This window comes from Sebastes umbrosus, chromosome 9 (assembly GCF_015220745.1).
Source record: "Sebastes umbrosus isolate fSebUmb1 chromosome 9, fSebUmb1.pri, whole genome shotgun sequence".
Lineage (NCBI taxonomy): Eukaryota > Metazoa > Chordata > Actinopteri > Perciformes > Sebastidae > Sebastes > Sebastes umbrosus.
In genome coordinates, this window is record NC_051277.1 from 10,885,236 (window position 1) to 10,909,361 (window position 24,126).

The window sequence follows — 24,126 nt, forward strand, 5'->3', positions numbered from 1 at the left end:
TTACAGTACATGCATGTATTGGTGCATGAGAGCAGGATAAGAGATGTTAGTTTGTTTTCAATGTGCTCATCTGGCTCCTGTGTGAAAACAGAGTTAAGTGGAGTGTGGGACTCCAACAGCTTGTATATATGTAGCCAAGAGTCTCAGCTGTTTACAAAGTGCTCTTCAAACACCCACTCATATATATTTACTGTATGTAAACAGATGGAAAACTGCCATCTTGTATGATGCATTAACATCATTATCTAACTAGAGGCTGAGAATGAAACCGCAGGGATATTCTTTTTTAATTAAAATGTGAGGGATAACTTTCTCATGGCAGGTTCAGACCAACTAATACCTTTCTTATTAGTTACACCATCGTGGATACAAAAGAAGGAGGACCTGAACCTCTTGATACAGCTTAATCCCGCAAATGACATTGTTACCAAATCATCAAGGTAAAAGATTAACAGTTTTAAATTAAAGGCCTTTCCACCTTGTCATTTTGTAAGTGTGTGTGTGTGTGTGTATGTGTCCTCCTGTCTGTTGGTTGTGTAAAGCTAAGCCTGATTCCTTCTCCATAGTTACAGATTCTATGGTAACAGAGTATTTACCTTGTACGGAGGTGTTTTTACACCAAGCTCATGGGAAGTTAGCTCTGATACGAACACACACACACACACATACACATACACACACACACACACACACAGGCCTGTTGTCCTTTATCAGAAACATTTCAGTTAAATGTCAAATCACTAGTGTGCTAACATTCACTGGAAGACATTTACCAGAACAGGATCTGATGCGACCGTGAACTCAGTGGAGGGAAAAACCCACATAATCAGAGTTTACATCAGCTTTTTTACAGGCATATGTCAACGTTTATATGACACATTGTTAGTACACATGACCACAAGTACTATCAGGTGGATGTAATTTGAATGTCTGGAGTAAAACAACGTTGAGTTATTAAGTAACAGTGGGTATAATAGCAACTGATTTTAATGTCTTAGATTGTTTGCGTCATTGGGTTTTTCACAATTAATTGAAATTTGATCAAAATCGCAATATGGTCGACAGCAATTTTCAAATCGCAGGAGGCGAAATGTGTGTCAAAATACCATTTTAAATTAAATATTGTTGTGCTGCAGAGATGTCCTGTCCTACACATCATATTCTACAGACTTAAGAAAACATCTTCATCATAATCACACCACAATCATTTTAATATTTAAATATTTTATTTTGTTTTTCAATGAAAATGACAATAATGATGTAAAGATTATCTTTCTCTCTAATATCACAAATCATATTGCAATTGATATATTAGTTAAAATAATCACAATTAGATATTTTTTCAAAATTGTACAACCCTGTGCGTCATATGGATCACCTAAGCCTAAGTTTAATGTTTCCACTACATCTAATGATGTCAAGGCAATTATTATTTATATAGCAGAAAACAGAAAGTTATCTCATGACACTTTTCATATAGAGCAGGTCTAGACTGAACTCTTTAAAATACATAAATATGCTTTTTTTTTTCTTTTTTACACAATCATCTACACCTGTACTTCTGAAACAGTTTGGTTTTTGACCCGTTAGAATTAAGCAATGTCCACTTGTGATATGTTTCATACGAGATGAGTTGTGAGCGGGTTGTTTCATTTTATTATTTTCTAGAGGCCTAAAGATCTAAAACAATTCAGTAATTTACAATGAAACCGCAAAAGGTTAGAAACTTTTCAGAAAAGAGAATAGAAATTTCTGTGGGAGAACAATGTTTTTCATATCCTGATAATCACGTCACTAAATCTCAGATTCATCTTGCCTGGAAGTGTGAAAACAGGAGAAACAGGAAGTGGAAGGCAGTGTCCATGTAGGATGTGGTATTTTGATTTAGGCTACAATCACACAGGGCCCTTTTTGTAACCTAGCTGCTCTTGTCAGTTGTCACATCTCGACCAGACTTGGGTAAAATCGGTGGAGTGCCCCTTTAAGTTAAGAGATGTCTTGTAGCTCAGTTGTATTGTTAGAATACCACGTAGATGTACATGGTGAATATGAGTATTTAGTTGCATACTTCTCTCCATCTTTCTTGTCGGCCTTCACTTGTTTCACTCTCTAGTAAAGACTTCTCTAGTAAACACACAAAAAAGCCATTATCTAAAAATACTGAAAACTTTTTTGTTGCATAGCAACAAGGATGAAGAAATGTTCGGGGCATGCTTTTAGCTCCTGCTGTTACTAGATATTCACAGTGGCACCTTGAGAAAAGACTCGCTTCTGATCACAGCCTGAGGCCTCGATGACACCTCCAGAAGGTGTCAAAAGGCATCCTGGGTACCAAAACGGCTCAACGGCAAAACGTACTGCCGTGACATATGCAGTTATTAAAGTGGAAATCTTCTGTTTAATTACACCTTCATCTTGGTGGATGAGCTCTAATTGCTGTAATGATTTTGTACTGTTTTACCTGCCAAACAGCGTAGGCGGTACTTTGCTGGATTTCTCTATTTATAAAGTTTGAGTTTTCTTCGCTGGTGCACTTTTTTACTCGTTGTTCTGCTTGGTTACTATTCTGTTTATTCCAAACAAACCAGTGTTGCTTCTTGCAATTTGTCAAAAAAAAAAAAAAAAAGACCTGCCTGACCTTTATATTAAATATACTGTAAAAACTATGTTTTGCTATAGGCACATTCACTATGGTGTTACTATCGGTCAGCAACAAAATGTATTATGAACCTGCATTTATTGATATTGTGATGACTTTAGGGGCTGCAGAAACAAGCTGGAAACACAGCATTTAAGTTGTTATGCAAACTTCTTAGCCAACAGTTGCCTATATACACATCCAGCAGATATGGAGCAATATAAGCATTAGTTTAGGGTTGTTTTCTGTCCACCAAGTGAATGTTAGTTCATATTTACTCCCCCCTTAAACTCTGTTTTTGCTCTCACCAACTCCTGAGGGAAATATCTGGCTCCCTAGCTGCTAAATGTTCCTCTACGTTCACCAGCTAGTCGCTAACTGTGTCTGTCTGCTGTATCTGAAAACACAGCTGATGAAAACGGTGAGACTGAACCTAAACAGTAAAGTTGCATGCTTTAAAACCAAAACAATGAGCCAAAAGACACTCTGTAGAGCTGAGGGATAACTGATCACTATGTATGTACCATAGACTGTATAGAAGAAGTGGATGATGTGGATTTAGTCACCGTGACATCAGCCATTGGTTTGTGGACTACAGTTTTGAAGCCTCGAGTTCAGCATTTTGGCTGTTGCCATCTTGTTTTGTTGCAACCAGAAGTGACACAAGAGGGTGGAGCTAAGTACAACCGAATGCTGAATAAGACATTTTGAGCAACCAAAATGTTAATATTAACATTCATGAACTGAAAACACACTGTGAAAGGGTTAAAGTTGTAAAACAAGAACATGGACAACACCCAGACCGGACAACGCCGTGGTCGCGACCTGTCAATCACAAGGTAGCCACGCCCTAAAGCATATCCTGCTTTATGGTCTATTTGACTCTAAATGGGACCATAATTTACTAAATGAACATCATGCTGTATTGAAGAAGACTTGAAACTAGCGATTGAGACCATAAACTCATGTTTACAATGTTTACTGAGGTAATAAATCAAGTGAGAAGTAGGCTCATTTTCTCATAGACTTCTATACAATCTGACTTCTTTTTGCAGCCAGAGGAGTCGCCCCCTGCTGGCTATTAGAAAGAATGCAAGTTTAAGGCACTTCCGCATTAACTTCACTTTACAGATGCCCAATGGTATGTACGTTGTCATTTGAGCCATTATTAATACAAATATAGCAGCTTTAATTAAAACTTATTTATATGATAATCTCCAGTCATTACAAATGAAGGCACAGCAAAAATCCTGGTTTATGTCACTCAAGCGACGGAGAAACCAAGCAGAGTTCCCTGTATGCATTAGTGTTATAACTCCTGCTGAATGTAATTCTGAACATAAAGCTCTCTCCCGTTTGTGTCCTCGGATAACTTTGTGAAGGAGAATCCACGTAGTTGGCAACAGCGTCCTTCCTCTGTTCAGGAAAAAAAATCCCCAACTGGCTCTCTGCTTTGTTGCACCGTGCGTCTTACAAGCAGAGCGTGGCTGAATGAAGTTTTGTGGTGTGGAAGTGCATCTCATGGCCAGGCTTACTAACTTACTCATTTATTTATTTTTATAATAAGCCTGTTAGCAACGGTGTCACAGACAACTGCCGGGGCTTAGTAGGGAATATTAGAGTTTTGTTGATTCGGCTGGTGGCTTTTGGAGCGAGCTGATTGGAATTTTTCCCCCTTTTTTTCTGAGCTGTTTCAGCCGTCAGTAAATACACAGTAAGTCACGACAGCATGAAAATCTTAGTTTCCATGGCACCAACTTAATCTCTTTATCTTTCCAACTACCCACCTAACTGTCATCTATGCATCTATTTACATATCTATGTATCAATCCATCTCTTCTCTTCTCTCATGGGGAGGTATAAAGGGACAATGCGTGACTACTTTCTCTCTGCTGTTTTTCTTTGTCCATCTGTCTCAACCGGTTCCAGATTTTTTCTTTATCCCCTTCGGCAGTCTTTCCTTCTGTCTCTTCCGCTTTTTACACTTTCTGCTCTCCCATTTCAGCTGTTTAATCTTATGTTCTTATGCAGAACAACTTATAATAAGTGAGAACGTAAAATAAGCTTCAATTCTGACACCAGCAGCATTAACAGCGTCTGGTAGCAAGCAGCGCTCGTCTGTCAGTCACAGTCTTTCACTTTCTTTTTTTGGCTCTTCTGTCAAGATTTGCTCCACTCCCATTCCAGTTTCTGCAATACACCTGCTGTACACCTGTTTTAACTATTGCATTTACTGAAAAGCAGAAATAATTTCATGCTATACTAAACACTATAAACTAGAGCTTGACCAATAAATCATCCAGGTTTTTCACAAGGAAGAACAATGCGTGGAATGAAAAAAAAACGAGATCTCTGGTTCTGCCGCATTGATTTTGAACAATAGGATTTTTTCAATGGGTTTTGGATGTCAACAAAGCACAGAGTAGCTCTGATTACAACACACACAGAGGGAGCAACTTCATTCTCTGCTCAGGTAGACATTACTCCTCTATATCTTTACATAGACAATAGCTGTTTGCTGCTATATTAATGCTCTGAATATCGTATAGAGAACCTTTAAACTACTTGTTATCAACTTGAAATCCAGTATCAGTTATATCATAAACAAAGTGATGCTCCACACGGCTTGCAAAGTGGATTTCATTTGTTCAATCACCAAATTAAATGTTTACAATACTTCTACTGTACCAACAGTATCTTCAAAGTGCAGGTATTATGTTGTGCTGTATTTATATAGCAGCAGTGACTGTTTATCATGATGAAGATACCATCTGAATGAGCGTCACGCACAGCCTAACAACACTTTTTTGCATTTACATTTTTGCAATTTTGCAGGGGCTTTTTTTCCCAAATTGATTTTGAGTGAGTGTAGCAGCAGCAGATGAGGTTTAGATTACAAGGTTTACTTCATTAGAGGCAAGAAAAGTGAAAGCCTGAGTGTTAAAGTCAGACCGTAAGTAGACGAGACAGAGTATGTGTTTGTCCATATGGTGACTGGGCAGAGAAGTGAAAGGTTAAAAACCTACATAGCTTCAGTACAAATGTATGTTCTTTCCAGTACTACAGTGGGAAAGTGCTTTGTGCGCCCTTTACTCGTCACTTGTCTCACCCCCCCTCCAGGCAGATCCATTGTCAATTGGACCTGTTTTTTGTGTGACATTTATTAGAAAAAGGCTTCAATCTCCCACAGGGACAACGTTATTGGCTTTTCATAGACGGCATGTTACGTGATATTCCTGAATAGTTTATGCAGTTTGAGCCTCAGCGCAGCTTTCACAAAGGTCAGTCATCTCAACAGCTCTGCTTCAATAACAACCACAGGATGTCCTATTGGTTACACAGAGCGTCTCATAACAGACAGATCCCTGTTCCCATCCCACTCTGTACAAACTACTGTCAGGAAAAGAAAAAACAGTCTGACTGCTGAGTTGTAAAAGAATTTCATCAAATAATCGACAGATTCAAAAAACACACACAACATCATTGAACAACGGTAGAAACACTATCATACATTAACTATATTATTGCAGATGTACCAGATGTATTATCTTTCTTCAGTGGAAATCTATCCATTTATATTGGAAAATATATTTTTTATAGAAAGCATTTGCACTTTTATTATTAACGGGGAATCACTTTGGAACTGCTGTTTTGAAAAGTACTATATGAAAATGTGTATTATTATTATTATTATTATTATAAGAGTAAACATTGGTGAAATGATTAAACTCTTTTTTAAAATCACACAAATAAATGTTGTAATATTTATTAAAAAAAAATGTTGGTTGTATGGCTGAGTATTCCACCTCAATACTTTATTAGGACAGATTATCAAAAGCTATCAAAGTACTGTGTTGTACTCTAATCGGTACTGAAAGGTGGCATCAAATGTCTGAAATCTCACACAGTGATCAGATAGCTCCTGATTTAAATCAAACATTTATCAGCATTACACTATTTTATTAAGGCCGCTTACGTTTAGACAACATTTAACATTTGAGAAATTTGGCTCCATTTGTTGAATAAAAAAAAAACAAAGAAGAAAAACATGTACATTTCCTAATGTAAATCGTATTATTTTGGTATTAGTACCAGAACGCAGGTATTATATTGGCACTAGCAATGAAACAATTCAAATAATACCCAGCCTATACTACATACTATACAAATATATCAATATATTTGATATAAAATATGCACAAAGCTAGATGTGTGCGACACACAGCCATGACTAATGACAGATAAGAGTCAAAGTGTGTCCATTAACAGTAATCTGTAAAATTAAACTTGTTTTAATGTCCAAGAACTTCAGTGGCCATGTATGTTGACAGAAAAAAAAAAATCTCAATATTCTTCTACAGAGTGCAGAGAACAAATTTACAGGAGAATACAAATATAGAACAAAGATCAACAAACATAAAATCATTATGTACAGGCACGTTGCCTGGATGACGGTGTCATATAAAGCTACAATATAATGTGTCTCCGCTCTGGATTAGTCTGCTGTGGTGTAGTTCATCTGATCAATTTTGATGCACTAACCAAAACCATGCATAGCTGCCATTTCCACGCCATGTATGTGCTGTAGATGGTAGTGCAACTAAATGTCATTGTGTGTGTTTCTGCTGTAAATCCTTACAGTCAATCAATACATAGATGGATGTGTGTGTGTGTGTGTGTGTGTGTGTGTGTGTGTGTGTGTGTGTGTGTCTTTATTGTATTCATCCACTGAAGGCGTAGGCTTGAACACTTCTGTCAAATCATTTAATCCATGGTACTAATCGCCTTTTTCTCCATGGACACCCGGAGGGGCTGCTGGGAGGATTACCAGTCACACATCGCAGTTTGTGATGCTCTTGTGTCTCTTTAATTAACAGATTAATACAAGGTCTTGTGGTAGAATACAGTAACTATTGTATGCAAATACAGTACATGGCACCTGTCAATTTCTTTCACCAACTTCTATTTCAGTTGTGGTTTTTAACTTTTGTAGAGCTGCAAATAACAATTATTTTCATTACTAATTAATCAAGAGAATAAAAAGGCAGGTTAATCAGTTCATCTTTTGGTCTCGAGCAGTGGGTCCTTAAGGAACCCCTTTTCTATCATTTAGTAAACTGACGACCCCTGACTAAGTGACATATTATATTGATATTTCACATTATATTCAATGCATAACAATAACAGTTCTGACCAACTGACAAACTGTACAATTAACCCAAATAATGAACGCAATAACTGCAGGAAGTTTGTGTAAAACGAGCGATTTGGATGAATTTTGAGCAAACAATTTCATGTGAATATTGTAGTTTTCTAATGCAGGATGAGGCTGTTTGTCAGAGAGGGAAGGCTCTGTGAATATAGCTCGTGTTCAGGTCTTCACCGTGCCCTTATCCTGTTTATATCTTAAATAATAATCCAAACTTTAAAAATAACAATGTCATTTAGTTCTCTTCACAGATTTGAATGAAGTGCTGAGATATAGGCTGTATATTTTTAAATAAAGCTTTCTTACACCCATTCAAATTAAGAAGGGTTTGTGATCCTGTGAAGTTTTGGTGAACCCTAATGGGAGTCAGGACCCTCAGGTTGGGAACCAATGGTCTAGAAAATGGCAGGAAATAGTGAAAAATGCCGTCCCTCAACTAATCGATTAATCTACTAATTGTTTCAGCTCTAAATGTGTGCGTTTCCTGAGTTTGAAAAAGATTATGATCAAAAATATGACAAATTATGGTATGGCTTTCAATAAACATTCTCATCTCTCTCTGCAGAACAGAAAGCTCAGACATTCAGTCAGTATAAACAGGAGCTATGATGTTTAAATAAAAAAAACACACCTTTGCTTTGAGTGGTAAACTCAAATTGATGCTGTTGCTTCATGCAGGTGTCAGTCCTCTTCTATGTGAGAGCTGTGTGTGTTTGCATATTTTGAACCAACTACAGGAAAATAAAATGCATATTTTATGAGTACAAAGAAAGGGATGTTGTTATCTGGCAGACAGCAGGAAAGCCAAGCATAAAAACATCAATTAGGGGCAAAGTGCAGTCGGGGCTGATATTTTTTATATGTGTTGGTAGTCGGGGTGAACACCGCCGATGATAAATTAAGGGAAATAGTGCAGACAAATCCATGCAAATGCTAAGATAAGGTTACATGGACTGGAATCTGATTTGTTTTGACTCCCTGCTGTCAAAATCACAGAGGATCACACAAGACTGTTTAATAAACATGCTGGCTGGGTTCATGTTCTATTTACAAGCCGATGGTTCACAACCGAAAAAAAACAAACAACCAAAACAACTTTAAAGAGCGTGTCCATCTGCGTTCTTTTCTATTTCTTTCAAATGGAAACGCCCTCTCAGCCGTTGGCAAAAAGCAGTGATGTAGGTTACCAAAGCTAATCAATAAGGTTATGAATAATGTAAACGCTAGTACTAGCTGAGTCAAAGATAGCTGTGCTAAGTTTGGAAGTAACTGAAAGGGTTAGTTCGGATTTTTTTTAAGTGGGGTTGTAGGCATACTCTTGTGTCCTGTGAGGTAAAATTACTGCTTTTGTGAATGTAGTCTGGTGGCTTTGAGCCACCTTAAAGAAAATCTGTTTAAGTGTACACTATATTTAGAATATTTTCACAGCTTCACCTCGCCGTCAGACAACCCTTTCCGACAGGGAACTGAAGTCATTATATCGCTCTCTTCAAATCCACCAGACAACATTCAGAGAAACAGTAATTTTACCGCTGCCTTGATTGGTTAGTTTGTTTATGTTATTGTGCGAGTTTTGGATCCGAACTAACGTGGCGTCCACACAGCCGTACAAGGCTTATCTTCCGTACTCCTGTCTGCTTTTCCAAACTGGAAGCATGTCACCCTCCATCTAAGATAACTACATGTAACGTTAACACACTGACTATAAGGATGTACATACTGTACATGTCACAGTGACATCATGCAGAAACCTACGCCAGGTCACGCAGGAAAAGGTTTGTAGAAGGGTTTGGGAAAATAACATTTAGACGCTAAAACAAACGTTCTTCGACCAAAATTTGAATGTTCAGATTTGAATGCATACTGTAAGGAACACCACTGGGAAGCTACAGAATGATATACTGAAAAAACAAAAAAACAAAAATATTGGACCCGGCCTTTAAATCGATGCTACAAAGCCAAATACCAACTGTAGTCTGAGCCACAAAAAGAAACACAGCGAATGAAGCCACCATGCAGAGAATAAAGTTCTGGTCCGGGCGTTCAGCACCCTGGGAAACCCCGCTGTTCATGGCCATCAAAATAGCTCCTTCCTCTGCTATTCTAAAACTCAGCAGCCAAACTAAGACAGAGAACGGCTGGATTCCTCTGGGCGACTCCCTTCTAGTGAAACTGATGAAAAATTCATCTTGCCAGGTTCTGCTTTATCTTGAGCTCCCTGCAAAGCTTCATTAAGTCTGCTGTAAAACCTTCACTTCGATTTGGTTCAGCAGCTCAGAAGCTACTGGAGCTGGCCTCCATGCTGTGCATTTACATTCACATTAATTCACTCATACCTTTGCATTAGCATTTTCACTACTGTATGTGCTGAGAGAGCAGTTTCACAATCCACGGAGAATCAGTGGAGACCTCTGAAACTAAGATAGTGTCAACATAACAGGTTAGTTTAGAGGGGTTAAAGGCCACAGCATCCTGCCAAACACATTTAATGTGCCTTTAAAGTAATGAGTGCCAGCAGAGAGGGTGGCGAGGAGAGAGTTAACGTGGGTGGAAACCAGCAGCGAGTGAGCTTTTCGTTCACGGAGAGGGATTAGACGCCTCTCACTAGAAACGGAGGTTGGATTCAATCCAGCCCTCTCTCCTCGCTGCTTTTCTCTCTTTCACCTCTCGTCTTTTTTCTCCTCTCTTATCCGTCTGTCTTTGATCTCTCTCTCTGTCCTTTCTTTCTTCCTCCTCTCTCTTACATCCCTCCATACTGCTTCTTTTATTCCTCATGATTACAGCAGGGACAAGTCCATTCATTCATTTTTCAGACATTGGAGGCTTAGTCGTACAGATATTTCTCACAAGGAAGAAAAAAAAACGTCTTCAGTTGAGTTAAACCTGTTGATTTATTTAGTAATATCCTAGCAAAATATGCTATTCATTCATATATTCATCCTCTATTATCAGCCTTCTCTTTTCTCTCCCACTCTTGAGTTTGTCGACTCCAGTCGTTCTGGGTTTGCAGCAGTGTCGCCTATCAATTTGGTTAATGTAAATCTAATTTGCATTGATGAGCATGTTTGGTAGAAAACACACTTCAGCTGGGACCACTGTACGCTTTGGTTGGCAGCTAGCCCTTATAGTTGAATTTCGGGAAAGGTTAGGTCTTGATTAAATATTGAAGATTCAAAGCTGACTTGAAGCATGAAAAGACCGGCAAGTCCACAGGGTTCAATGCAAAAGTCATGTGCTCATCCAGCCATCCTCTCATCTCACTGTGGTATAAGAACACCAAACTAGCTCCTGCATTACATCAAAACTTCAGTGAAAAGAAAATCATAAATTACACAAATACAGTACATACTGTACAATCTAGTTGGTAATTACTTTCCATCCAAAGTGTGATCTAATTTAACTAGATATAAATGAGAGCCAAAATGACAAGCCGATTTATCGATCGTCAGAAAATGAATCTGCAACAATTTCAAAAATCAATTGTTTATGTCATTTTCCATGCAAAAAAAAAAGAAATATTCACAAGTTCCAGCTTCTCCAATGTGAGAGTGTGATGCTTTGCTTTCTTTGTATTATATGATAGGAAACTACATATTTTTGGATCCTTTTTTCTGACATTCTAACGATAAATGAATCACTTTCAATATGTATTTAATAGGGCTGTCAAAGTTAACGCGATAATAACGCGTTTACGCATATTCACTTTAAAGCCACTAATTTCTTTAACGCATTAATGCGCATTAACGGACCTGCATCGTATGAAGTATGGTCTAGCTCGCCATCATGAAAGTGAAAAATAGAGTCTGATTTAGAAAAATACAGGAATTATATAGAGCACACTGTTTTTTAATTTGTCATTTATTTTTACAGGGAGTCTTTGTGATTTATGATTACCTTATTTAAGATTTATTATATTCCATTTCTGCAAATAGATCCCCTTTAATGCTACACTCGGTTCCTTTAAGCAAAGATTTGCTGTTGATCTGTCTCTCTGTGCTTCAATCCTCCTCTTTTGGAGCTCATATCTTCCACCCAGACCTCTCCCTTTCAATGAGGTCAGCACAAATCTGAAGCAGCGTTTCTCATATTTTGACATATCGCTGCAATGTTTAGGCCTGAAGGCTTTCTGTGCGGTTGTCGAGAGCTTGTTTACCCGTCGCTACAGTCTGTATCCTGTAGGGACAAAAGGAATTTAAAAACACCTCCACTACAAGGTCAGGGGCTTCTGTGAAACACACACAAAGGGCCGCTGCAACAAGAAAAGATGATAGCTGGGCTCGACTCCCTGTACTATATTTTTCTCAAGAAGCTTGGATCATTTTACACCTCAATCCCCAAACGCACAATAGTGACTGACGACAGCCACCCTGGAGTGCAGGAAGTAACCTAGAAGCTGTGAAACTGTGACAGCAGGTTGACCTATAAAGTTGATTTGTTTGCTGCGAACTTGGTGGGAAATTTCTGGCAGGAAAAGTGTGTCACAACCTTCAGCTGTTTTGTTACTGTAACAAATAGCAAACTAGCCTTAAGCAAGGCACCTGAGCTGCACCTGCTCTAGCTCTATAACCAGTACACGCCTGTGGTTCAACCAGGCAGGTCTCAAGTGTGAGAACGACTGACTGAGGAATAAAACGCCCTCTCAGTCAAATAATCCTGCATTAATAAATGTTTAAATAAAGGCAATTACACACGACTGCTTTAAAAGATAAGCTCCTCTCCTCCTAAACAGCCATAATAACTAGGTGAAGTATAAGCCTGGAGCGCCCTCCTGTTAGTACAAATCTCATGCTTTGAATAGCAGGCAGGGATCATCTGTCTGTTTGTGATGAATTAAAACAATTATTGTCAACAGTTTACCTGTAGGATATGTTCTTCCTTCAGACAAAAAAAAAGAAACACTGCATTGCAGAAGGAGGAAGAAGCCCTTGTGTGTTTTGCATCTTATTTTTGGAAACTGATTGCCTCTGAGAAGACTTGCTGTCTCTGTCATCATTGTGTGATGAGTCACAGCCGGCGCTGCTCCAGGTGTAGATATGACACAGAACAGAGACGTACAGTATTTGATAAGAGAGAGATTGGGTTGGGTTGTTTTGAATCTCCTCCGTGATTTCCATTTTTTAGAGTGGATTGAATTGTTATTGAAAAATAAAACGGTTTTGTATCAGTATTCAAAGGTTATTGTCAGGAATCTTCTAATATCATTGCGTTTCCATATCATTTAACAGGTACTGCTCTTATAGGTAACTGAACTTTAACCCGTGTTAATTGGGTGCTCTTTGGGGCTCGTTTACCTCCCAAAGTTGTACATATACAGTTTTATACCATTAGCTTTTTTCTAATGAAATAGTTTTTTTATGCAGCAGCTAGTTGTTTGCTAAGATATCATTTTAACTATTAGAGTTTCATGACTATTTGAAACACATAACAGGCAAAGTTACAAGGACTTTTACATCCAGAATCCCAGTTTCCCCAAAATAGAGTTTCACTGTGAGATCCAAAAGAAACCAGAATATCAACAACACCAACGGGATTTATAACATGATGTCAGGCCAGAAATAAATAAAACAAGAGTTCCTCGCCCTGTCAGACTCGCCTCGGTCTAAACCCAGAGGGAAGAGCCGGGGATGAAGGGACACTGCGGTGTCAGAGTTTGGCTTCAGGATTTCCTGACACCATCTTGTCAAAAATGACAACTTGCTGCTTCAGCTTGACAGCAATAATTTCTCACATTAACTATATTCTGCACTTTCCTGCTGTTGGCTGAAGAAAGTTTCCATACAGAGCCCATCTAACTAACATGGAAAGAGTCTCTGTCTCTCTGTCCTTCGAATTTTTACAACAACCGTTCATCTCATTGTAGTCGCACTTGACGAGTGGGTGTGTATGTATGTACACATTGCGTAGTATATTGGCTGCGGGTCGCCGGCTCAGCTGTTGCCATGTTGAGAGACGTGCACAGGCAATAGTATTGCTGCCAATCTCGCATTTAGCACCTTGAACTGTTACACCACCGAACAGCATGCTGGATACAGCACTCGTTGCAATATTACCGTCGCTCAATACAGTCCATTCAAGAACGCATAAAGAAAGAGAAACCAGAAAGACTAGAGATCTACGGGACATATTTATTAATCATTTTCTTGACAACCGTTCATTCAATTGATTTCACACTTGGCGGGTGTATTGCTTAGGACCCAAGGAAGTGCAGTGTTGAGCCTGAAGTTGTTTGGATGAGCGTTTCGCAAGAAAACTGCAAGTGGCAATACCGGTGGCCAAGCAATCAGCCCGTTCTGAACGGACACTGGACTAGTAATATCAAATTATATGAAAATTACCATAAATTGGGTTTTAAAATTTAGTCCTAAGCTTCTTTCACACACAAATTACTTCATCAGAAAACAACTTACTAAAGAAGCTGTCATTTACTGAACCAGAGTCTTTTCCATTTTAAAGCTAATAATCAGCAAGATTGTTTGATTTGAGTGATATCCTACTGGTTACATTTCTTAAACACTGTGTGAGTTGATGTAAATATGCTAAATGTATAGAATGCAGTTATGGCTGGATATAGAAAAACATGAACAAACTTCTTCATGTTGTTTGTTTTCTGTGTTGTTGCAGATCTTATTGTCAAACTGGCGAAGGACAAGTTTGGAGCCATTCAGGCGGAATACCAAAAGGTAACCTTGTGTGTGTTAAAATGGTTGTTTTGCTTTGCATATTTCTTTGCATTATATTTCTGTGATTGGATACAGCAATAGATGATTTATATTACAGAAGAAATGTACCTCTGAGATACTCCGTTGTCCGAGATTTTTCAGGTGTTAATAGCTTTTACAAGCCAAGGCAAGGCCATCTTTTTACTGGCACCCCAGGAAAAATGGTAATTGCTTCTGGCACAACCTGTGAATTCAAAGAGAGATACATCATTTTAGTTTTTATGAGGAACAACTTTGATAACCAAAGATGTTTTTTATTCCCAGTCACAGAGATCAAAAAGTTCGCTCTGTGCCTTCCTCTCAATTATAGGAGAATTTGCCGTCTGTGTGCAGCGTTACAATATGCAACTATGTGGATATGCATGCCAGTTTTGAATCCTTTGATTTCTCTACGTTTTTGTTTTGTGGCTTTGCTCTTTCTTTGACGCTGCGTTGCCTTCGTCTTCTGCATGCCCTCTTCATCTGATCTGCTCTGGCCTCCCTCAGCCAGAGAACATAGTGCTGACCCTTCAGGTAAAGTCTGCACACTGGACTTCCAGTAAAAACCCATCCCCCGTCCCATCATGCTCCACTGTCCCGGGTCACCAGGGTTGCACAATTCAAGCTAAAATGATAAACTTTATGTTATAATTTTTTGTTTATTTCAGCATCTTTATCATTTGCATATTGGTGATTAGTTGTGCAGCCCTGCGACTCTCACCCAGCCATCCCATCCACCTTGAAAACACCAAGTAAGCTTTGCCAAAACCCTAGCTCCTGTCTCATTTAAGTCCTAATTTAGATATTTTCAGCTTCATGGGGGCGCAACAACGCTGACTGGATCACAAAGGAACAGTTTTAGTGCTTTAGAATGAAATTCATACATCTTACAGACCATCTGAAATATTATTTTACACCAGGTGTCACGGCCCTGACTCTCCTACGTTGTGCTTATTGTGAAATAGTACCCTTTGTTTTCCTACTTGGCTGCTGAGGCCCTTAGAAATCAAGCATGTAACACAAACACACACTCGGTCTTTTGTGTGCCGATGTTGGCAGAATTCTTCTTTTTACTATAAATCTCCACACCCCAACCTGGACCACTGACACACAGTGTGCAGCGCTGCAACCGTTTCATAGAGCTTCATAAAAACATGTGTTCTCCAAAGAGCCTCAAACACATCACTCAAGAAATAACCAAAACAAAAGCATGTTCCGTCCCACTGGCTCCTCACAGGTAATAAGGAGGAGATAATCAGTTTTCTGGTCCCTCCTGAAATGTGTGATTTACAATTACAATATCTAAAACACACTCAACCAACCAATTTTCTTTGCTTCAATGAGGAAAAATCAGCTCACACAGTTAAGCTCAACTACAGATGGCTGTGGCTGGTTTATCAAAGACAGTAATTCCAAGTCAAAACTGGCACCAAACATTTTCTTTGTCAGTGCAAAAACAGATTGACTCTGTCCCAGTATAATGTTAATTAATGTCAATATAGCCCAAAAGTGAAATGTGATCCAATTGCAAAAATGCAAAATCTGAGTATATTTTTCTGATTACTAGTCAAAATATCTCATAAACTTAGTATAAGACATAATCACCTAACAAGTTTCAGTAAGGCATAGGGACTTGTTTTTAGACAATGCATTTTGAAAATCTTGTAAAGTGAAAAAAATATTACTTTTTGAGCATCACAGGCGTATTATGACACACAGCTCTTCCTAATACTAGTGAACTATAGCTCAAAATTAGATTTCCCAGCTAATTTCAAGATCTCTTATCTTGAATGGACTACATACGTATTACATCTTATTTCAAGAAATCTTAACAAGCGAATTTTAACTTCCATTGGAAGATTGTTTCCTTATTACAAGCAAAAACACCTTGTATTCACAGTTTATTTAACTTATTTTTGAAGTGAAACTGCAAAATTTCATATCTAATTTATTCATATCAAAGCAAAAGTGTTCTTGGTTTGTGGAATTTGCATTGACCTTTCCTGTATGTCACCATCCAATAAATGCAAAGCTGATCCATAATGCTTTAAAAGACCATTTCAACCAAAAGTACAGCAGATCATTTTCCTGATTAATCAGTGAAATGTCCTGGTGTAGTCTTGGTTTGAATGAAAGCCTCCATACAGGGGATTTAAATAGTCCAGCTGTGATCAAAGGCTTGCTGATGTTTGTTGCAGTCTTCACCTACCTAAATCATAAAAGATATCATCGAGAACAGCGTGTCTCTTGTGGTTCCAGAGTGGCATCCAACCCAATTTACAAACAAACAAACAACAGGATCTGAGTCACAGCAATGAATCAAAACAGGAAGCACTAAAAACACAACAGAAACATGACGTTAATTCATTCACAGTATCTTCTGTAACTCAGTGAGCAGTTTAGGGTAACGGCATCTTGCTCGAGGACACTTCAGCAGGCCTCGTGGCTGCTGCTTTGATTTAAATCTGATTAAAGTTGCAGAATTGCCCGTCTTCACCGCTCAGACATGATGCCACCTCATCATCCAGTTTGTTCTTATTGGAAGGTCACCTTCTTCTTTTGGGCACTTGCCAAGACAAAGCTATAGTCCAAAAATAGACGGAGCTGCGGGGCCTTTGAAGAGTGGTGGTGGAAAAAAATAAAACATTTTTGACCTTTTTTTTTTTTTTGTGAAGATTCACCCAATAACAAGCAGAGCCCAGAAGCACAATGACAATGCAAGCGTTCAGTTTGCAAAATGTCCTCAACAACTGGGTTGACATTGGTGCGTTTAGATGACAGACCACACATACACTCACACATTTTTTTCTTTCTTTGCCTCTCTACATCTTCAAATCTCTGGTTCCCTCTTTTTCTCTCCGTGTCCACTGACCCCGAAATCATCCATGTTTTTATTCCTTAAGGTCAGAAAGGGTGTGACTGACGGTCTTTTGTAAACTATGTTTTTGACACAGCCAGGAGCCTCACTCAGCCAAACACAAGCTTTTGGAGGCTGCATTATGCTCACCGCCTGAGACTCCCAAGTTTGCAGAGAGATTTTCAAATGAACCAGAGAAGAATACTCCTCTCTGACGAGTTCAGATGCTTTTCACCCTGCATGCTAAAAAGCAAAAAGCCGCAGGTCCCTGGTGAAGGCAGGGTCATTGCCTTATGAAGGCGATTAAGATTAGTGTGAATCAGCCGGGAGAGCAGTTCGTCCATTCAGGAGCGGTGATAGCAGCCCTGCTTTGATCCTTTCATAACGAGAAGCTATTGAACATCATTGTGACAAGTTACACGCGGTGTGGGAATTACCAATCCCCTATTCAATTTTGCCAATTTCCAAAGCCTGTGCTGAGTGTGGTCTAGATAGGGGCAGATTAACAGGGAGCACTGTGGTACATGACAAGAGGCGGTGGAAGCTCTACTGAGAACCTGCCAACAGCAGCAATTTAACTCTCTCAATATATCAGGGGGAATTTGTTAGAAATCGTCTCGAGTCACCTTGAATATTTCTAATATTGAATCAATCAATGTCGAGGATTATCGAGGTTTTGTGATGAGGGATGTGCAGATTTCCGACTATTCAGAGGCAAAGCACGATCCTAATTCATACAGAACAAACTGTCTAAATAGAGTCTTCATATAACTATAGGACAGTCAGCATCCTGCACTCACTCCTGTGTTAGTCCATGCATCTTAATCTCACTGGTCCTCGCCACAATGACCTCACTACACTCCTACTAACTGTTTAACCCAAACAACTGACCTCTAATCCTAACAATCTAACTATTCACTGCAGATACTGTATCTGCATTTTACAAGTGCAGGTCAACTTGTATAACAAAATGTTACTAGTGAAAAGAAGTTTCAAGGCTTCAGGCCGTTATACACCAGCCTCGTTTTTTTCGCGTGATTAATTCGCACATCAATATATTTTTTCGAACTGTTGTTTTTTGTCATGAGTACTTTTACTATTACGCAACGAAAAAGTGACACACTTTTTTGCTGAGCTTTCGCACCACAAATAAAGGCATCAACCAATCACATTGCGTGGAACGGGTTCTGTTGCGCCTATATTTATAAAACAACAACACAGAGGCTCCGTAGTCCGAACCAGCACGGCAAACTTTATTACTCCTTTCAACCTTGATTAAGGCAGCTCAGACCAGATCCAATCCTTCCATTCTTACCTTTCACAATAAAAGCCCTCGATATATAATATTCGCAGGGCGAGTATTTTGCATTTTTGTGTCGTTTATTCGTCACGCCCCCGGTGTGTAAAGGCCTTTAAGCTTGACATCTTTCCATTTTATAGTTTATCCAGTCAAGTTTTGATTTTTTTTCAAAAGCCCAAAGGTAATATATACACTCAGTTGTCAATTTATTAGCTAAACTTAACTAAAACTAATGCAGTCTAGTGTGTTGTTTGACGAATTGTCATAATCTCCATGAAGGTAGGATCTAGGGCTGTTATATCAGACTGCATTAGTTTTATCTGGGTGTACCAAATGAACTCTCACTGTATAACAAGGCCCATTTAACTCTTTCTGCCGTTAAGCTAGAATTGTAAGGTTTCCCCGAAGTCTGCCGAGGCATCATTTCACGTGTTTTGTAATTTCTTAACATCCTCAATAATAAACGTATTTTTTTGCAAAACTGACACTTTCTGCAATAAAATTATTAAGAAGAATGACCTGCACTCAAACAAGTGTAATTATCTCACCCAACGGGCAGATTTGTCACCTTGTTTCAAGAAAAATCTGGATATTATGACTCAATTCAAGTTAAAAGTTCTTCAGTAGAGCAGTGCACTAACTGCCTTGTAGTCTATTCCTATTGAAGCAGGTTTTTCATCAGAAATGCCGTCTTTCCTCTTCATTAGAGTGGGAAAAACTGCACCACAGGGGTACATGGATGACTCGGACTCCTTTGAGTATTTTCCCATCATCTTTCATGTGTTGCTATCCTCTCGGTGCATATTGCAGTTTATTGGAAATTTATGTAAAAAAACGACTTTTAGCTTACTGTAAGGTTCTCCTGTGGAGTATGTGAGAAAAGTATTCCCGATTTTAAGAAAGAGTCTTTATGTTGTGTAATAATGTAGTTAAGGAGTCGATCATTGAATTGGCTTGTAGTATTTAAGAGTTAAAGAAAGGATTCTCCAGTAGTGTTACGCAATGTGTTTATTGTTTATCCACAAATCCCTTTTGGACAAAGAGAAGACAGAGAATTTCCAGCGGTGGGATCCTACCAGATATTTTTAGATTGGTTGCTCATTTTATCCTTCGCCTGCTTGTGTGTGTGTCCTCCCGTTTTCTCCTTTACGCCGTTATTAATCTATCCTTTCTTCTCTCCCTCACTCCCCGACTCATCTGCTCACCTCTCCTGATCCAATTCGCTCAACAACCCCCCATCCCATTTTCCACCTCCCGTTGTTTCATCTCCCTTTGTCCTCTTCCCACCTCTGATGTTGTTTCCTTAATAAACTGTCCCTCATTCTCCATTATCCACCCCCTCCACCCCCCGCTGACCACAGGCCATCTACTACGAGATAGGCTTCCTAATATGTGCGGCAGTCGGCCTGCTGTTCGCCGTTCTGGTGCCGATAATCGGCATCTTCTTCTGCATGTGCCGCTGCTGTGACAACTGCGGCGGCGAGATGCACCAACGCCAGAGGAAGAACGCGGACTGCCGGCGTGGCCTGCTGGGAACGCTGCTCTTCTCCACCTCGCTGGTCATCACGTGAGTATGACACATGCATACAAACACACGACACGCATAAGGATATCAGCTGGCATGCAGACGTGTATTTTTCAAATAGTGTGCGTATATGCATGCAAACAAACACTGGAATTAAACATTAGCTACACCTTTGTCTTTTATAGTGTCATGCACACACGTTCAGGCAAAACCACACTGTGTACACACACATACACCTCTGGTCATCTTGTGAGTCTGTCTCACACACAAACACACACACACACACAGAGTCATCAGCTTTCCCCATCCCCCATGCTGTTTGCTATATATAGTAAATTCCTACTGTAGATACTACGTGGCAGCACCCTTCATACTTGGGTTCAGTCTAAGTCATTATAATCTGCAGGGGATTCACACTGGAAGCTTTCAGTTGCTGTAGTAGGACTTCTTCATTCATGTCAACAACACACAGCTTAAAATACTGAATCAGTAACAAACAAATGGCTCATATCCACAACATAACTTCTGACCACATTTATTCTACTGTATAAGACTAGGTATCATGGGTTTAAAATGTCTGTCACCTCTGCACCTTACTATTCTCCTTGGCTTTCTCGTATAATAATTATAATACCTTCTGCATCTGCCTTCAGGGTTTATTATATTACTGCTCCAGCTGTCATTTCCCCATTTAACATGCACATTTTAAGCATTTGGCTGATGATTTAATCCGCTGGGAAATGCAGTGAATCTAGCACTAGAATTAATTCCTACATTGTCAATGTTTCAAACTGTAGTAACTGTGATTAATTGCCGTAATCTAGGAACTTAATAGATATTACCTCCCACTATTTTCATCCTGGTGTGGGTCTCTTTAACAATGGATACTCAGATAATAGACGTTTTATATATTATATGTGGAAACAGGCAGCTGTAGGACAGCAGGAAGGTCATGACATGACATACTTTTATCCTACAGTTGCTTTAGGCAATATTTTAATATTGCAGAGCCAACATCCTGGCAAATGAGAAATAGTAGCAAAGAGAATGAAACTGCAGAAAGTGAAATTGCAAATGATGGAAAAATAGGTGGATTTCCTAGACTGGAAATGCTTTATACCCGGATCCTGTCTTTTCTATCAATTCCAATCATACCAATCCAAATACAGTCATCAGCTGCTATCGAGCTATGACAGACTTGCTTAACAGTGTTTGGCTCATCTGTACAGTTGATACGCAGAAAATAGACGTTTCATACATGTAAACAGGCAGCTTCAGGCCAGTCAAAAGCATTTGAGGACGTCAGCACAATGTAGCAGCATAACTATAGTGTTTTGTTAAACCATATCGTTATGCAAACGACTTAAAGCGGTTTCCAAATCTTGTCAAACTTTTCTCCAGAGCCGGTTCCTTCATAGCGAAGTCTTTTGGCCGTGACCAACCAAAACATAAGAGTTGCTGATGTCGGCTACTTTATAATTTGCCAGAATGTGTCATAATATTCAGCCGGTTGGCATAAAATCAAGCCGGTGTAAACTCGTATACCGGCAAAACCAGAAACGAACAAACTGTACAGCCAAGTTTGTCATAAATTATGGATATTTTCCACTGCAGCTCAACAGTAAAACACAAAATGTAAATTTTATGCTAAAAAGACAGTTACTTTAGAAGATACCACTTGATTTGCCTAACTCAGACTACCGAGGCCTCATATTAAACTTCAGATACACTTTGGAATACATTTTTTGCACAGAACAAGATTGCAGATTTTGTTGCATACATTGAAAGTGCATTAGGAAATGACTATTTAATGGCCAGTAGGAACTGAAGGAATGATTACAGCAGGCAAAACCTGTTTCAGTGTCCATAAGGGCACCTGACTATTGTTTTAATTGTGAAGTAAGTGATGAGATTCAGCCTCAAATTGCACACGATGATTGAACATTATGAAGGAGGAGTGGGCTGAAAATGTTTGGGAGTAAAGCTTTAGAAGTTTACTTTGTGCTTCTACTATATGAGCCTGTTACATCATCTGGCTGTCCTGCATCTTGATGAAACTCATCTCTCAGAAAATGGACCACGGGAAACTCGACCCACTCCCCACTCTGTTTTGTAGTCTCAGTGGTAGAAGAAGCAGTAGCCGCCGGGGATGCAGCCACAGTACAAAAGGCTTGGGAGAGCTGCGTTTGCCTCTTGTGTTGGGACTGAAGGGATCCAGGAGTGTACTTAGTTTGATGTTCTTTGACTTTTTGTCTTCGTTGGAACGAAGCCCGGCTATTAGAAATTCCAAGGCAATATCCTAGAAGCCCAGACGCAGGAGTCTGAGAGCATCCTCAGAGCTCTTATTAAATCTCCCCAGCTACCAGGCAGAGACGCTGCAGAGGCTCTAATGAAGCAATTACAGGCAGGAGAGGGATGAGTAGCGAGCCCAGGCCCAGGCGGCTTTTTACCTCCACTAGGAAGCTGACAGCGAGGCGCAGAGGAGTGGCAGGGGTGAGATTTATTTCCAAGAGGTGTTAAAATCAGATTAAGAGGGGTAAAAGACACCCAGGTAAGGGTGAGGACAATAAAATAGCTGAGGATCAGAGTAAATACACCAAAAACAAAATGCTTTTTACCAGACCTGGATATTCTGTGATAGAAGTGTAGAACTTACAGTACTGTACAGCTTTCAATAAACAACCTATGTTACTCTGCATGGTCATCCATGAGATACATTTTACATTATTCTGGCAACATATCTTTGATTGTAAGCAGTAACTATAGTAGTGTTTCTGCTCTGCACAAAACAGGACTGTGTTTTTTTTCCTTGGATTTCCTGTTGATTACGTTTTAGGGCGCTTTCACAAGCTATAGTCCATTTGGTTAGTCCAAATCAGAGAGAAATTGATACTTTTGGTTTGTTTTGTATTTAGTGGTTCGGTTTCAGAGTTCACAAATTAAAGCGGAACAAATAAAAAAATATATATTTGCTGAGGGGCGTGTATGAAGGAGCAAAGGTATCTTTTTCGTCTTGAGAGCTGCCACTTCTATGCAGTGAATTACAGACTTTGATATATCGGTGTCAACATTTTTTCTTTTTGACTCGACGCTGATCTACTGTGAGCACAAATCCCTTCTCCTCCGCACCAGAGTATGATTACTGCGTTCACAACTGTCCAAACGAACCACGCCAGGGTTTGATTAAAACGGACTAAACGTTGGCTTGTGAAAGTGCTTTTAGTTTCTGTATGTGGCGCACTTTTGGTTTTCCGTTTGCTGCTAATACTAACTTGTCAGTTCTTGTATTTCTTCCAAACACATTGAAATGTAAAACACATAACTTTTTGTGTTGTCTTTTTTAATAGACCTACTGTACACTGGCTATTTAGATCTCAAAGTTTATTAGATCTTATGAAGGATCTTGCTCGGGATTAATGCATGTTAGTATGTGCAATGTCACTCACTATTAGAGAGCGCCACATTGATTAACTGTCACATTGATTTTGACCAGTGAAAATATGTTAGAGGTGCGCGAAACTTCGCATGAATAGAGCCAGGGCGAGCGATTTTTCAAACAAGCGACACAACGCTTTGCCTGTTCACCGACACACGGAGCAGGTTAGGACATCTTCATTGGGAAAAACTGAAACAATCTCAACTTCGTTTGCTCGTTCGCATCGCGTCCAGTTGGGAAGAGGTGATGACCACCACTGATAACAGTCGGCTGGTTTTAACCCCAACAGTGGTACTAAGAAAGAGATACAGTAAATCCCATATTTACTGTTGTTTCATAAAACATAGCTGTGCAGCACAGGGTCTTGATGTGTATACATTTACAAAACAGAAATATAGGGCTACTTTCACACATCAGATTCAGATTAGTAGGACACTTCACAGTTTGGTGCCACTGCAGAGAC

The 24,126-nt window shown here is 39.3% G+C and overlaps 1 protein-coding gene across 13 annotated transcripts in view; it reads left to right on the forward strand.

Annotated features, from left to right (window-relative positions):
* The window catches only part of prom1a (prominin 1a), a 90,593-nt gene that overhangs the window by 20,337 nt on the left and 46,130 nt on the right, over positions 1 to 24,126 (forward strand). For 8 of the 13 annotated variants that reach the window (XM_037780104.1, XM_037780110.1, XM_037780106.1 and 5 more), the window contains exons 2-4: positions 14,469 to 14,527; positions 15,053 to 15,079; positions 20,064 to 20,269. In XM_037780104.1, coding sequence (XP_037636032.1) covers positions 14,469 to 14,527; positions 15,053 to 15,079; positions 20,064 to 20,269 — 292 coding nt within the window. The remainder of the gene's footprint in view (positions 1 to 14,468; positions 14,528 to 15,052; positions 15,080 to 20,063; positions 20,270 to 24,126) is intronic. The other 5 variants (XM_037780108.1, XM_037780112.1, XM_037780109.1 and 2 more) reach the window with 1 other exon arrangement.